The sequence below is a fragment of the Equus caballus genome, chromosome 2, assembly GCF_041296265.1.
Source record: "Equus caballus isolate H_3958 breed thoroughbred chromosome 2, TB-T2T, whole genome shotgun sequence".
In the NCBI taxonomy this organism is placed as follows: Eukaryota; Metazoa; Chordata; class Mammalia; order Perissodactyla; family Equidae; genus Equus; species Equus caballus.
The window spans coordinates 57,120,017-57,136,454 of record NC_091685.1 but is presented as its reverse complement, the minus strand read 5'-3'; the positions used below and the strand labels follow the sequence as shown (position 1 = coordinate 57,136,454).

The 16,438-nt window shown below is 38.6% G+C and overlaps 1 protein-coding gene across 8 annotated transcripts in view; it reads right to left on the bottom strand.

Annotated features, from left to right (window-relative positions):
* XPO7 (exportin 7) overlaps positions 1-16,438 on the bottom strand; it is a 104,876-nt gene that overhangs the window by 22,370 nt on the left and 66,068 nt on the right. For 4 of the 8 annotated variants that reach the window (XM_070255940.1, XM_070255923.1, XM_014737773.3 and 1 more), the window contains exons 2-11: positions 15,788-15,934; positions 13,198-13,291; positions 12,484-12,650; positions 10,923-11,015; positions 8,430-8,534; positions 6,428-6,593; positions 5,762-5,835; positions 3,771-3,890; positions 2,102-2,248; positions 1,164-1,336 (exon numbers count right to left, since the gene is read on the bottom strand). In XM_070255940.1, the coding sequence (XP_070112041.1) occupies positions 1,164-1,336; positions 2,102-2,248; positions 3,771-3,890; positions 5,762-5,835; positions 6,428-6,593; positions 8,430-8,534; positions 10,923-11,015; positions 12,484-12,650; positions 13,198-13,291; positions 15,788-15,934 (1,286 nt within the window). The remainder of the gene's footprint in view (positions 1-1,163; positions 1,337-2,101; positions 2,249-3,770; positions 3,891-5,761; positions 5,836-6,427; positions 6,594-8,429; positions 8,535-10,922; positions 11,016-12,483; positions 12,651-13,197; positions 13,292-15,787; positions 15,935-16,438) is intronic. The other 4 variants (XM_070255910.1, XM_070255933.1, XM_070255927.1 and 1 more) reach the window with 1 other exon arrangement.

The window sequence follows — 16,438 nt, the reverse complement described above, 5'->3', positions numbered from 1 at the left end:
GATTCAGGTCATAAACAGTTGAGACTATAACTCTTATGACAAACACACTTGACTGAGCAAATTAAGAATCTGACTTAAAAAAGCCCCAGACCTTCAGAGTCCAAGTAAATTCGCCTCAGAAACAGCCAATAAAAGAATATACATGTAGATCTTAAAAGTTCTCGTACAAGAAAAAAAAATTTTTGTAACTACATACGGTGACAAATGTTAACTAGATCTACTGTGGTTTTGTAATATATACAAATACCAAATCATTATATTATACACGTGAAACTAATGTGACATGTCAATTATACCTCAATAATAATAAAAAAAAGGTTAAATGAAGTCGTAAGGGTGGGGTCCTAATCCAACAGGACTGGTGTCTTCATAAGAAGAAACAACAGAGAAATCCCTCTCTGTATGCACACAGAGAAAAGGCTGTGTGAGGACACAGTGAGGAGGTGGCCGTCTGCAAACCAAGGACAGAGGCCTCACCAGAAACCAAGCCCAACAGCACCCTGGTCTTAGACTTCCAGCCAGAATGGTGAGAAAATACATATTTATTGTTTAAACAAAAAAAACCCCACCAAACAAGAAAGGTCCCCAAATAAAGAATAATTTCATTTTATATGGGTCATTTTTAAAAGGGTCTGACATTTTTCTTAGCTATAGGTTTCTGCTCCAGTTAACAGTCTAGATAGATACAAACCATGTGTGAATATAATGTTATCAGTGATCAGCTGCCTACAATTCTTACATCTTCTAGTAAGCTCTAGATTGCGTAATCTTATTTATCCACTTATTTCTTTAGGAGTTCACAATAAGCAGCTATAACTTACACATTATAATTCTCATCATCTATAGCCTACAAATGTTTCCCGCATGTTTACAGAAAATCAGTGGCAAGGACAAACATTATACTGATACACTTTGTATTCAAAGATACTGCTACAGACAATAATAAAGGGAGACACGAACAGGATGTTAAAGGGAAAGACTATTTTTTCATACTTTTTATGCTCTCATATGCTATTCTGCTGATATGAAAAAATGACCAGTAACAGTATTAGCTCCAGTAAGACTCGTATCAAGTATGCTTTTGCCAGTCGGGTCTGATTTCTGGCAAGTCTGACATCAGGGTACAGGTCGGGGAACGAGGGAGGCTGTCCCAGTTTCCGTACCTCAGTATGATGTGCACAGATTCCAAACGGGATGTGATGTAGGCTTTCGTGACCTCAGGAGTGTAAGTTTCCAGCATATGGGGCTCTGTGGCTTTCACATAGGGCACAGAGGCTGCCAGCCGCTGCCAAAGGCTCAGGAGATAATGCACACTATTTGGGGCAAATTCCCAGTGCTAAGGAAAACCAAAAGAGTAGGAGGCATATTTCTCATTTTTGTACACAATACATTAGTCCCATGCCACTTGACACACAAAAAAGACTTTTTTTTTAAAAAAAAGATAAAACTTTTATGAGCTTTGTTCTATGTCTGGCAAGTAGTCTAACGTGTTTATTAGCATTTCAGAGATGAAGCATCGAATGAGAAGAGCTGTTCTACGTTGGTTGTGTAAACCTTTTCACAAGGAAAGCCTTGTGAAAGTCGTTCTCAAACATTATGTACGAGAATCACCTGGAGTACTTGTTAAAAATAGAGACGCCAAGGCTCCACCCTGGACCTAATGAACCAGAAATTATGGAGTTAAGACCTGAGCATCTGTATTTCTCATCAAGTTCTCCAGACGATTCTGATGCAAGCCATAAAATTTGAGAACCACTGGCCTATAATACATGACTAAGAAAAAGAGGGCACAAGTTTCTCTTTTCTGTATAGCTCTCTGTTCCACTCTTGCCTTTTCTGAGGTGATTATGAGTGGATTCTCTCTGTCCCGAATCTAAATATTATCCTTGCAATTCCCATGTGTTCCTCTAACCATACTCCTTGCACTTCTGAAATACAAAAAAGTAGGCTGCAATAGTAACTACTCTGCAGGGTTAACCCACACTTATATTCACCTTTGCCAAGAGGAAAAAAACCAGAATATTCTTATAAGGTTAAAAGCAATGAGCAAAAGAAGAGGTTCCAATGTTTAGAAGAAAGAGACAAGCAATCAAAGACAAACCTGTAGGCTGGTCACTGTGAAGTTAGCTATTAATCGGATGACCTCAGGGTAGTTTTCCACCTTTACTAATTCTCCCAGTTGATAGTTACTCTTCAGTCGGGCCAGTAGTCTGCAAAACTCATGGTAATTGTTTGGGTCTGATAAACTCTGGTGACAGCACAGGAGGGAAATAAAATGTAAAATGTGACTCACTATACTTCCAGAATGACATCTGGGATGGGATGAGGGGAGGGGGGAGTCTACGTTAACTTCTGAGCTGTAGGTCATCATTCAGGATGACACATCTGCATAATGTTTAAAAACAATTTTTTTAAAAGTCACTTTTAAAAGAGACGGGCCCATCTATCATCTCACCTGTTCATAATAATCATCATCCCGTGAGATGGGATTATTAGCCTCAACTGAAAGAGTCTGAAACAGAAGTCCAGAAGGATCACACTATTTGCTTAAGGTTGCAAACCTGATTACCAGCAGAGAAGAGGTGCGGTCTAAGGTGTGACTGGTCTGTTTGCCTTCCACCAATCAAAGGAAAGAGAATACCTATCAAATTTACCATTCAGCACAACTAAACTACAGTGGCAAAGTTACACAAATGTTTCATATATCTATATTATATCATCACTGCTATAATAAATTTATTTATTTCTATATTAGTATGCTTATATATTATATACTTATAGCAAACACTTTTGATTTGTTTGCATATTATACCAGCAAATTTAAGTGTTGCCTTATACATATCTTCCTCTATTAGCATAGGAGGGCAGACTGTTTTGTTCACCATCATATCCTTGGTGCATGGAAGGCGTTCCATACAATTTGTTGAATGAATAAACGAACTTTAAAAAGGAAGGACAGAATTGAGTATATTTCAAATTGAACTGATTTTATGATATATCCTAGAGCAGAGAAGTGATACTTTAAAAAAAAGAGCTGTTGGCTAAATCTCTGGGACTGAAAAAGACAAAAAGGGCAGTCGAGTTATAGAATGACTATTTTTTTTGAGGAAGATTAACCCTGAGCTAACATCTGTTGCCAATCCTCCTCTTTTTGCTGAGGAAGACTGGCCCTGAGCTAACATCCGTGCCCATCTTCCTCTATTTTACATGTGGCACGCCTGCCACAGCATGGCTTAATAAGTGGTGCATAGGCATGTGCCCGGGATCTGAACTGGCGAACCCTGGGCCACCAAAGTGGAGTGTGTGAATTTAACCACAGCACCACCAGGCTGGCCCCTAGAATGAATTTTTGAATGAGAAATACATACCTTCCCACCTAAAAGCAGCCCTATACACTTAGGTAAATAAAGTACATTCAAAAAAATGGAAACAAAAACCAAACTTTAGATTCTTAATTTCATGGGGGAAAATGACTAGCTCTATTCTTATTTTCCTGTATCAAAGTGATCCTTTCCCACAACTCCTGCATTCCTGAACCTAAAGGATACAAGTTCCTCTTTTAGGCAAACATTCTCAAGAATTTTCCTACAAATATACATTCACTTAAATCTTTTGAAGCATGACAGACTGAACTGTTTTCTGGGATTTCTGCTAAGTGTGGCCTCTAGATGTATTTCCTTCTGACTCATAACAGATACACATACACTAATCACACACACACACACAGTCATATATATATAGTCAAATGAAAATAAATTCTCAAATCTTACCTGTGGATTCTCCAGTATTCGTTTGACGCCATCGACAAGATGAGAGAGAAACTTGGCCCTCTCTGCATTGTTGAACAGGGATCTTCTGACGGAGGCAATCTGCACTAAGCAGGATAATACCTAAAAGCAGGTGCAACCCAAACACAAGTGATTAATCAGATGGTACAGGGGCTGGCCTGTGGCCAAGTGGTGAAGTTCCCGCGCTCCGCTTCGGCAGCCAGGGCTGATGGGTTTGCATCTTGGGCATGGACATACACTGCTTGTCAGCCATGCTGAGACAGTGACCCGAATATAAAATAGAGGAAGAGTGGCACAGAGGTTAGCTCAGGGCTAATCTTTGTCACCAAAAAAATAAAATAAAAGAGATATTAAAAAGAAAAAAAGATGGTACAGCTATTTTCACAACCCTTTCCCCTCCTGGAATATTCTTCTTTACATGTGTAGCTAATTCTTCTTTAACACCTGCTACCATTACAATGATACAGAAAGATCAAAGAGGGTACAGTTTAGGGTATCTGAAACAGCTTCATTAAAAGAACAAAGAAAAGAGCAGTAGATCCAAGTTGCTCACAACGAGTTCAATTCAGTTTGGAAATTCACTTAGGTATTATTCTTTGACCACTCCACGGCTTCTTTGATTCTTTTAAGATACATATTTAAGGTTAGAAAATATCAAGCAATTCATAGGTTAAATAAAGCTTAAGATTTACTTTTTTTCTGTTTTATTAAGCCCTTTTGGCTAATCAGGCTTTGCTATGTACTGTCATAATGAAATAACTAAGTCAGATCTGTGCCCTGAAAAATCAGCTTTTATATTGAACACATTTTACCCTTTCTGCACTGTGCTGGATATTCATATTCTCTTTGCCCCTCCAGGTCTATTTTCTATCCTTCTCTACCCTAGTCTGTTCCCTGGGAGCCTGACCTCTGTCAACTAACAAGTGCCAAGCTCCCCTGCCTTCTTGCTTCTAGCTGGCTCCAACCATTGGAAAGTACCAGTAGGAGATGAAGGGCAGGAGGAAAGACATGCCCCCTCTCCAGCCCGGCCTGGGCCATGGTTGGCAGAGTTTCTCTACCTCTGCAGTGCAGCTCTCCCCTCAGCCACAGCTTCAGGGTGTCCTTCCCTTGCCCCGTGAGGCTCCCCTGATTGCTAGCCCCAGGGGGTGTACGTCACCACCCTTGTCGGATTCCCTTAATTTTGCCCACATCTTTACAAATAGTCCTTTCATTAATTACCCCCTTGAGTGCACAACCTTTCTCCTGCAGTAAACTGAATGATACAAACAACACTGAATTTATGTTTCTGTAAAAGCAAAGGTCCACATTAATTTGGAAAAGTACTACAATGAGCAGAAAAGTAGTCCACTGCAGAAACACTATGCAAAACACCCATCACTTTACTGTGTTTTCTTTGTATGTTTTGTACAACAGTATTTTATACCAACAACCTGAAATACTAAATCAACGTCTTTTAGGACCTGAATGAATTTTGAGATTTAAGGTGGTTAATCATTGCTTTAAAGGGAAATGTACCACTCCCAAAAGCTTTCAACTATAATTCAGGATAAGTATGCAAATTTGCCTTCCCACTACAGCTCCCATTTATCACTTATGTAACATAAGCATGAGAGATTTTCACAAACTTTCTCAGTCAGGACAATCTTCAACTAGACAATATACGGTGAATTCCTACATTCTAGCCTGTGGCAATTTGAGGTATAGTATAAAGTCAGATACAAGATGAGACCAAAAGAACTTGGCATCTGCAGCAATTTGTCATTAGGCAGGAATAATTAAAAATAAATTAAGTTAAGACTTTATTGGGAGAAGCTTTAAAAGCTACAAGCTTAATCTCAAAAGGCTAGATAAATAACCCTAGGATTTCTATACTGTACTTCTATGATCTTGTATAACAAAATGAACTTAAGGCTCGTTCACTGTTGTCACATTGTATAAATAGGTTTGCTTTAGAAACTGTGGTTCTGACTCACCAGAGGTGAAAACGAAGGAGGGATGGAATGATACAGGTCAAAAAACAGCTGCAGAGTGGAAGAATCTAAGAACGCTGAAAGAAAGACAACAGAGCACTTATATTGAGCACGTCTGCACACCACTCCCGGCACTACACGTTAGGGAGCACATCTTTCTGCTTTCTTATCTTATAGAAGGTTGGTTTGCTCTGAAAGTGGTTAAGCTAACAGGGGCTTTCTGTTTTCCTTTTTTTTAAAGCACTAGTTTTCAGCTCCTCTAAGAGACATGCATTCTTCTGATTCTCAGAGAACTTAAGACAATCAGAACTCTGTCACGGTAAGAATTTTTATCCTTAGGAACACAAAAGCAAACATTCTTTTGTTCGGTTTTGGTTTTAAAGCTAGACATTACCTCAAATGAACAACATGACAGTGAAGTCTCTGGGTGATTGACACAAGAAGGTCAAATTCACGCCGTCAGTAACCAGTAATTGAAAGAGTTCTCCCAGACTAGGGGGATCTCTAAGATTCCTCCAACAACTTCCCCCTCACTTCATAAAGACAGATGCTGAAATTCCCAATTTTCTCCTGCAGCAAGCAAGGGACTGCCAGGAGTTCTTTAAGTCATTCTACAGACACTGTGTAGAGCGGGGCAGCAGCCTGTTTCAGATGGTGCGGGTCTGTTACCTGATCTCCAGCTCGTGGGAATCTGCACTGTGCACAGGTCATCTGAGGACTCATCAGTAGAAGTGCCGATGAAATCAAAGTTTAGGCAGTTATGAGTGAGTTTGAGCAGTTGCATGAGCAAACCATGCTGACTTTCATCGTTCAAGTTTAGATTCTTTCCTGAAGCCTGTAAAAATCACCACATAATGAGTCCCAAACAATCATTCCTCTCTTCTGAGCTCGCTCCAAGACTCATGAGAAGGCTGTTAACTGGAAAGAGGGCTATCTTTCAGCACAGTGCAGTGATGTTCCCCTCCAAAGATGCTGCACTTCTATCATCCTAACGCACTATAAAAATCCTACCTCCTTACTGACTGTCAAAACCTATTTATTGTAAAAACATGAAGCTGGTATTTAAAGAAACTCCCCATGGGGCTGGCCTGGTGGCGCAGCGGTTAAGTTCGCACATTCTGCTTCTGAGGCCTGGGGTTCGCTGGTTTGGATCCTGGGTGCAGACATGGCACCGCTTGGCAAGCTATGCTGTGGTAGGCATCCCACATATAAAGTGAGGAAGATGGGCATGATGTTAGCTCAAGGCCAGTCTTGTTCAGCAAAAAGAGGAGGATCGGCAGCAGATGTTAGCTCAGGGCTAATCTTCCTCAAAAAAAAAAAAGAAACTCCCTTTTGACACTTACTTTACATGCAGACATCATGGCTACAGGGAATTCTGAAGCAACATGGAATGTGTGGTGACTTCACTTGCATGTGAGATTCTAGTTATTTCTAGACGGGGTAGGATTAAACTCTGGGAAGGAGTTTTAGTAAGTTTACACCCTGCCCTACTTTCCTTCCTCTTTTTAACATTACTATCACCAGCATCGACAAAGTCTTTCAAACCAGAATTAAAACAAAACCACCTGTGAATTTTATTTCTTCATGAGCAGTGCACCTGCCTGCAGTTCCATACTGGTCTGTAGCTACCGTGACTATCAGATTCAAAGTTCACATGAGCCAGGGCCTCAGTGACTGGCTGGCTAACTGTTTTGACAGTATCAGCGAGGAAGATTCTGTCTCCAGTCTTCTCAAACGCTTTCCCCTCGAAAGGGGTACAATAGCTTTGGCTAGGCAGCTTGCCCATCGGAGGACTGTTTAGGAATTTGAGGTAAAACTAGGTAACTGAGGAAAAAGATGGACATCATTAACTGGGACAACAGAAAGAATCCAAACTTGCTTCTGAAACTAAAATTGGGACATAATGGAAAATGAGAACAAGAACAAGAATAAAAAACCCAAAACTCCCCAAATGAACAAAAAGCCAGAGGCTAATCCCATTTAGCTTTTTATAGGGACAAAGGATCCAAAGATTGTTATAAATGTGTAGAACTCATAGGTTAGAGTTGTTCAATTCTATCAATAAATGAATTGAAACACCAACTTTCTATTTTAAAACAGGTAATTTCCTTATGTGATACTGTCTACCCCTTCAGGTTATGAAATCGAAGTGGATGTTAAAAATTCTACTTTTCCTTACAGATGTTACTTGTTTATTTCCTGCTTTTAACTCAGCAGGGGACACGGGAGCCAGCCTAGTTTTAGTATGCTAACAATGTAGTCTGAACCTGCTTTCAGAGCACTCGAAGAATCCAAACACCATAAAGCTCACATGCTTTTACTCCATATAGGAAGATTTTATGTGGGTATAAAAAAAGTAAACAACAAAATCTCAAACTTTGTGGTAAACTAGATTCCTCTAAGATAGAAGCATGGGATAAGTGGTTCACTTAGCTTTTTACCTAGGGGAATAGATCTGAAATAGGGAAATCACAATCCTTTCTCTAATTTTGGGGGTCAGTCTGCCAAGTTTCTTCAACATCCTGGATACAGGTATCATGTGAAAAAGGATGATGACTAAAGATGTGCATAAACTCTCATGGGGTCAGTTAAGAGCTGATATGTAACAAGTGTTCACTCATTCTTATCCTTTCAAAAGGAACTAGGAACAAGACTCAACCTACAATCTCACCTGTTTTAGTAAATTACAGGAAAGTGTGAAGATATCAAATAACGATGAATCTCGGAAAGAAGAGGCTATTTTTCTGTGCTTGGTTAAAGGATGGGTGGTGTCTGCCTGTGCAGAAAAATAAATCAATGCAAGTTTTAGAATTAATTGCAAAGAAAAAAAAATTTCATGGAGACTTCAAATAAACAAGAAGGATTTCCAATAAAAGCAACATAAACACAAAATACATTTTTAACATTTAAATTAATGTTAAATCATATACAGTGAGAGGATGCAAAGGACAATAAGTTACTAATAGCTAGCCAGAATATCACATCTCTGTAGCTTACAGAGGGAAGATGGAAGGAGGAATGAGCATCTTTCCTTCTTTTTAACAAAGTTTTAATTTCCTCTGCACTTAGGGAGGTAACATTTAACAAAGCTGTTGGCAGATATTGCCACTAACTATTATCATGCTGAACTGAGGCCTAGCCTCAAAAACATCAGCGCGGCTTAGGTCTTGGTAAACAACAGGCTCAGCGCTGAAGTTACTGCAGAATTCCTGAAACGGTCATGAGCCAACAGCCATGAATTTAAGATAAGTGACAACAGCCTATTAATACTCTCTTCCTTCTCTAACCCATTTCAACATGTAGTCTACACCACAGAAGTGAGCACCTCAATTAAATGGTCGTACCAGTCTCTCACTTATTCCTCTGTTCTTGTCTTTTCAGCCAAATTTTAAAGGTTTTTGTGGTTAATGACTAAGTCTTTAACTTCTTTAATATGCTCTCTATTCCTGACTCACAGTAGGCACTCAGTAAGCGGAATAAAGGAATTTCAAGGTCGTTAAGGGTATTTTTAGTCTAACCACTTATTGAAAGCTTCAATTTCTTCTATATACTAACCAATTCATCTAACAGGGAGCTCACTTTGCTTCTGGCACATTAAAGAAAAGAATAATGCAGCAAGATTTCTGACAGACAACCAAGTTATGGACCCTCCTTGATTTTACTTCTAAGTTCAATAGAAATATTAACAGAAATATACTTCCTGATTTAAATTTGACAACCTAAAAACTAACAGGAAATTAAGTTATACAGAAATTAAAAATATTCCCCAATTCTAGCTTCAGTGTCACTGTGTTATCATAAATATCTTGGATAATAAGGTATTGCTAGATTACATATATTACATATAATCTGTTATGCTGATCATAATACAGAGAATAATTATATGTTAAATACGTTACACACATTTCTATTGTTTTCTTAAGAATGATAAGCAAAATTTTGAAAAGCTTTTTTTTCATACCAACATTGATGTATGTTGTGGGGCCAAGCTTCAAAGGGGAGAACATTAACCTCACAATCTCTGAACTTAGTTTAATACATGCTCTCCTACTCCGAAGGCAGTGGTGGTTAAATAATAAGGCAGTTGTTAAGAGCACAAGCACTGAATCACCCTACGTGGGTCTGAATTCAGATACTGTTGCTTGCTAACTGTGACACCTTTGGCAAATTATTTAACCTTTATGTGCTTCAGTTTTCTTATCTGGAAAAATGTGATAACCACAGTACCTATCTCACAGAAATATTGTGAGAATAAAATTAGTTAATATAAGTAAAGTGCTTAGAACAGTACCTGTCACATAGCAATCAGTCAAAAGTATACGCATTATTATTCTGCTAACTACTGACCACAGTGGGGATTGCATGTGACAAAGAACACAATATGCATCCAGATTTTAATGGGCTATAAGCTAGTTCATTTAAAATAGTAGCAACTCAACAATTAAAATTTCTCAGGGTTAATAAAAATGTCTGCATAAATACGAGCAATAGCAACAGTGATGCCAATGTAATTAACAGCTGATAACTGAAGGGTGAGATGTTATAACTAATATTAATACTGGCCTGTTGAATAATTACAAAATTTTAGCTGGATACAAAGTAAATGACTGAAAAAAATAATAGCCAGAGCAAAAGAAAGCCACTGGTATTTCCTCTGTAGTAATCTGTGACATTGATCACTATTTAAAAAACTATTTGGTATTTAGTAGAATGCTTTATGCATTCTGAAAAGATCACCAGCAAACTCTTTCATAATAGCAAATGAAAACTGATTTTTTAAGTGATTATAAACATATATTAATATACGCAGAAGGGGCACATAAATGATGCTGGTCCCACTTTCATGATTCCTTTTTTGGACTCATTCTCTTTCACTGGCAAAGCAATTATTTCTTTAAAGTTTTGACTTATGACCACTGCTCTCATCTCTAACAATGAACGTTAACAGTGAGGAAAGCTGAGATGGGAGGATAAAATATTCTGGAGACAGAAGGGGATGAGGACAATAAGAGTCAGGTAGACTGCTGTTACAGAGGAAAACCCAATGGAACTATTTTGTTTCAAAAGAGCATTAATCACTTACCGCAAAAGCACACAACTGCCAAAAAAGATCATCCCACACACAGCAGAAAACACCAATACTAAGAAAAAATATGGCACTTACTTCAAGGAGGAAGGCTGTAGCACTTACTTGATTAATTTCATTGGTTAGCTGAGATAAAATTGTGACGCCAATGATGCAGTATTCAACACTATCCTGGTAAAAACACGTAAGGCAGAAAGAGTTGGTGTGTGCAGGATGATTTCAGCACGTGGAATGCAGTCATACTTTTCCTTTTTGTGAGGAAGATTTGCCCCGAGCTAATATTTGTTGCCAATCTTCCTCTTTATTTTGCTTGAGGAAGATTAGCCCTGAGCTAACATCTCTGCCAATCTTCCTCTATTTTAATGTGGGTCACTGCCACAGCATGGCTGATGAGTGGTGGAGGTCCGCACCCAGGATCCAAACCCGTGAACCTGGGCCACTGAAGCAGAGTGTGCCAAACTTAACCACTATGCCATGGGGCTGGCCCCTGGAATGCAGTCATGCTTTTAAAATGACAGAATCCTGTGTCTCTATTAAAACTGCCTTGGGCCAGCCCTGGTGGCCTGGTGGTTAAGTTTGGCACGTTCTGCTTTGGGGTCCCGGGTTCGGTTCCCCAGGCATGGACCTACACTACTGGTCTGTCAGTAGCCATGCTATAGTGGTGGCTCACATAGAACAAGAGGAAGACTGGCAGTGGATGTCAGCTGAGGGTGAGTCTCCCTCTGCAAAAAAACTGCCTAGAGAAGGTAGCAAGGAATTACAGTTTAAAAAGCCGTTGTTATGCAGGACATAAAACCTAACTGCCATAAAGGTAGGCTGCTAAATCCGACTTCATCACAATGGAAACCTTTTGTATTTTAAAAATACCCATAAGTACTATACTATATACATGATAAAAGGAGAAACTGGCAAATCACATTTAAGATAAATGACAAATGAATGCATAACATAATTTATAAAGAGACTATATACAACAATAAGAAAAAGGCAAAGAAGCCAATAAAAAAGGACACAAGACATAAATAGGAAGTTCACAGAAAAACAAAAATAAGTAGTGAATTTAACATATGGAAATTTGTTCCATCTCATGTGTTACTCAGATGCTGAGACGCCAATTCTTTTTACTGATTAAATTAGAAAAATTAAAAAGCTGAGCTCCCAGGATGGAGGTACAGGGAAACAGGAATTCTTTTTAATTGTTGGATTTTTGTTTGAGGGTAATTTGGTAGTATCCTTGAAAGCCAAAAACGCACCCATCCTTTTGACTGAATAATCCCAAGATCTGGAATTCACCTACAAACACACTTATTCAAAGTATGATAGGATTATATACTAGGATGTTCACTGAAGTATTTACCATCTAAAGTACAGGAACAAACGAAATGCCCACCTTTATTACAAGGGATTGGTGACATTACAGAATTTTAGACTGCAACAGTCTAGGCATTAGAAAGAAGGAAAGCAGGGTTTCATGTGCTGGCATGTAAACATGTAAAGCCAAGACACAGTAAGGATAAAAAAGATGGAAGATAATGTACCAAATAATTCCACTTGGTGTAATTTTTAAAAGGTAGATCAGTATATAAGTATATATATGTTGCTTCTCTCACTCCTATTACCTCAAATATGTACATCATACCTGTAAAAACCTTGTGACGTCTGTGATTGCATTTCTGAAGACATAGTCATCCTTCTGACAGTCAAACCAGCCCAGTTTTGTGATTCTGGCATATAACTGAATAAGTGCTTGTGTCACAAAAGTAGCCAACTTTGGCCGAGTGGCAAGGTAGTTGAGCACATAGTTCCCTATAAAACAAAAATACCCCACATAGTAGAAAGCTCTGCTAGGGAAGGGTGTACGTCTTTAAATGTGCCACTGTCCAAGACATGGTAAATTTAGACTATTTACCCCAAACTCCCTTAATTCCTCACGCTACTGAGAAAAAGGACTTTGAATTCAAGATTAGTAGGCTTTCCAACTCAGAATTTTATACTTATCACAATGAAGACTCTGAAGTATGGCGTTGAATCTACTCCTAGAGTTAACTAACATGGTCTACACAGAATTAATAATCCTTACAATGTTTTTCTTAAGTTCCTAGTGACAGTAAAGACTGAATGAAAGAAACCTCCTGAAGACAAAAGGAATGACTCAGGCTTTATCTGGAAGCAATTAGATTGGGCCCTCTTGACTTTCATAAGCCCAAAATTCTGGAAAAAACCGGATTCTAGATATTCTATAGGCTTAGCAATTTTAAAATGTTATCAAACAAGCAACATAAACTTAACTATTACTAGCAAATCATTAGACAAACTAATTTCTTTACGAGAGAACAGACAATTCTCTACTTACGAATATCTATCCGTTGTTCCAATGGTAGAGGGTTGTTTGTGCGTGATACAAGCTTTGTAAGGCAAGTAGCTGCCAGTAACTGGGAGTAAGATGACTGTGAAAAGAGGGGGTAAAGGTCTTAGAATTCAATTTTACTGAGTTACTCAGTCATAAGATTTTTCACTTGGAAATCTGTGCTCAGATTCAAGAAAAAGTAACCAGTTTTGCTATATGTGATCCTCCAGATTTTAGGGGATCTATCATTCTAAGGAAAAATGAGTCCCACATAGCATATGTGCTCATTTAACTGATTTCAATCATGAACAGGGGCAGGATAAAGTCAATGGCCTGATCAAACAAAATCCAATACAGACATCTGCATCACTTTGAGGGGGCAGACGCCAGAGGGGATCTTTTCAGAAAGACATTAGGATCTCTAGAAGACAGATCTCTTCTGTCATTTAAACCAAGAAATCTTCTCCCTTCAATAGCCTTGTTACAATGATGTTTCAAAAAGTTTTACCTCAGAATTCCTATAGTATAGTAGTAAAAATAAGAAAGGAAGTATTAGAGGGAACCATCACATTACACTGTATAGTTAATGCCCAAACTGTATCTTTCCATCAGCACAGCTATCAGTCAGCTACAGCTTTGGGGAACACATATGCCAGTTTTAAAGTAAATTCATAACAATTACTTATGAGAAAGGAAAATTATGCCCTAAGCAATGAAATAGCATTATCATATTCTCAAGTGTTGATTTTAATGAATTTTAACCTTACAGAGAATCAGAGTTCTCTATCTGATCATAATGTATAAGAAGGTGCTGTGTGGGAATTCTTCTGTGTGGCTATATTATATCATGTCATATAACAGGGAGAGATTCAGAACCATCAAAGTAATTTAATCAAGGGTCAAGGATAATCTTCCATCAAACTATAAATCCTTAAGACAGTAGGCCTATCCATAGGCATTATGTAATGCGACCAGTTATAAAAAAAATTTAAGCTTAGGGGCCTGCCTCGTGGCTGAGTGGTTGAGTTCACTTGCTCCACTTTGGCGGCCCAGGGTTTCACCGGTTTTGATCCTGGGCGTGGATATGGCACCGCTCATCAAGCCATGCTGAGTTGGTGTCCCATACAGCACAACTAGAAGGACCTCCAACTAGAATATACAACTATATACTAGGTGACTTTTGAGGGGAGAAGAAGAGGAGAAAAAAAAGGAAGACTGGCAACAGATGTTAGCTCAGGTGCCAATCTCATAAAAAAAAAATTAAGCTTAAGAAAAAATCTATGAAAGTGATTTGACATGTAATTTTTATTCAACACCCCTGAACATGGTTTAAACTGATTACAGCAGGTAAGTCAAATCACAAATAATGCAAGAAGGACTATACATATATAACATAGTGTATAACTATACAATATATAATGCATAGTTTTTACACATAATTCCAATAAATCTGTTAAGTCACTAAGAAGTCAACAGAGATTAAAAGGGAAGAACCTACTATAATTGAGTGTTTTTAGTATTGCACCAATCCTATTTTATTCCAGCCTGCTGACTGTCAACATGAGGAAGTGGAGTTAACAGTCAGGGATGATAGTGGGGCTCCAGTGGGAATCCACTGGAAGAGCTAGTGGTCTATCTCTGAAAGCACAAACGTAAGTGGATCAATTCTAAGACCGAGTGATTGAAAAGAAATATACCAACTACGTGCGAAAACAAACAGAGCAGCATACAATCTCTGGCCGTGACTCTGTAACCTTCAGATGCCTGGGAGAAGCGTTAGCTCCCTCAGCTACTAAGCGGCAATTTTGAGCCAAGTGTAATCTGTTCTATTTACTCCATAAACAGCATAACACTACTAATGAAGACTTAACAGTGGAGCCATCTACAACTCCACCCTCTCAGCAAAGAACTGCTGTTCTTTCCACACGTCCCTCCAGAGCTCAGCACGGTGTTAGCTGCTAGTCTAGTCGCGATTCTGACTCTCTCGGTGCCCTGTCATGATACCCTGGTTGGAGTCTTACCCTTCCTAACACCCCCATCTTGCCAAAATATTAATTTAATCAAATTATGCCTCATTAAAAACATTATTTTGATCACTGCATTGCCATTTTTAAGCTAGAAGAGACTCTAATTCCATTTCTAAAACTATACTTCAATTTCATTGTCAAGATCATTTTTACCCTACATTTCTAAGGCACTAAGAAGCAGCTGTGGTACAGAGGGGGAAAAACAGAGAAGACTGGAGATCTTGTAGGGTGACACGGACTTTGTGGATAAGAAGTCATTTACATACAGCCCTGTCTTCTGTGCGAAGGATATGAAGTGGTACTTAAGTGTAGAACAGAGAAAGAGTCCCAGAAGTGTGATTCAAGATGAAAAATGACAGGACAAAATGTATGTTCAACAAGATTTTCCTGCTGAGGCTGTAGGTATTTTTTGCCAACCTCCCAGGTATGGTGCTTTTTTAAAAGTGAAATTAAGATGGCAGAGGCACCTAGAGGAACCAAGAACCAATCCCAGTCCACCCCTAAACTTAGAACCAGAATACATTTTCCTAAGCCTCTGTTATCCTTCAGGGTTTTCAAATCTTACGTACACTTCCTCTTTCGAGGAGTAGCTGGCACTTGCTCAGGCAGTCGGGGCTGTTGGTGAATTCGACCAAGGCTTTCTCTGCCTGGAGTCGAGTGGCTGTGTCTGTTGTTTCATACAGCTGTTTGCACAGATTCTCTAGTTGGGCCAGGCTCTGGAAAAGATCAGTCCAGAAAGAAGTCAACTACACATGCAAGGTACTGTGCTCAAAATTAACGGACAAAGATAAATAATAATCAATGAAGACAGATTTGCTTCTCAACCTTAAGGAGAATCTGGGTAACCTTTATCTAATAACAACTCTTTATAGTTCTCTTTATTTGATGCTTTAGAAGACAAAATAATATTAATGCCTAAAATATCTATATACTTTCTCAGTCATTCCCTTAAAGATCAATCACAAATGATACATTTTTTGCTTGCAAATATCCATCCTCCAAAGCTTTTCCAAAAAGCTTTCAAATAAAAATTCAGAATTTACTTGTTCTGCCATCAATTTCAAATTGTGGATACTAGAGGCACGGCTGTAAACTTAAGCACATAATATAAATGTCACACACATCTTTATATAGTTTTAAATATTTTCCCTTCATCTAGTAATTATTAGCTTATAATTGAGTATACGAATAAAGATGGCCAGGCTCTGCGGGAAAGCTTG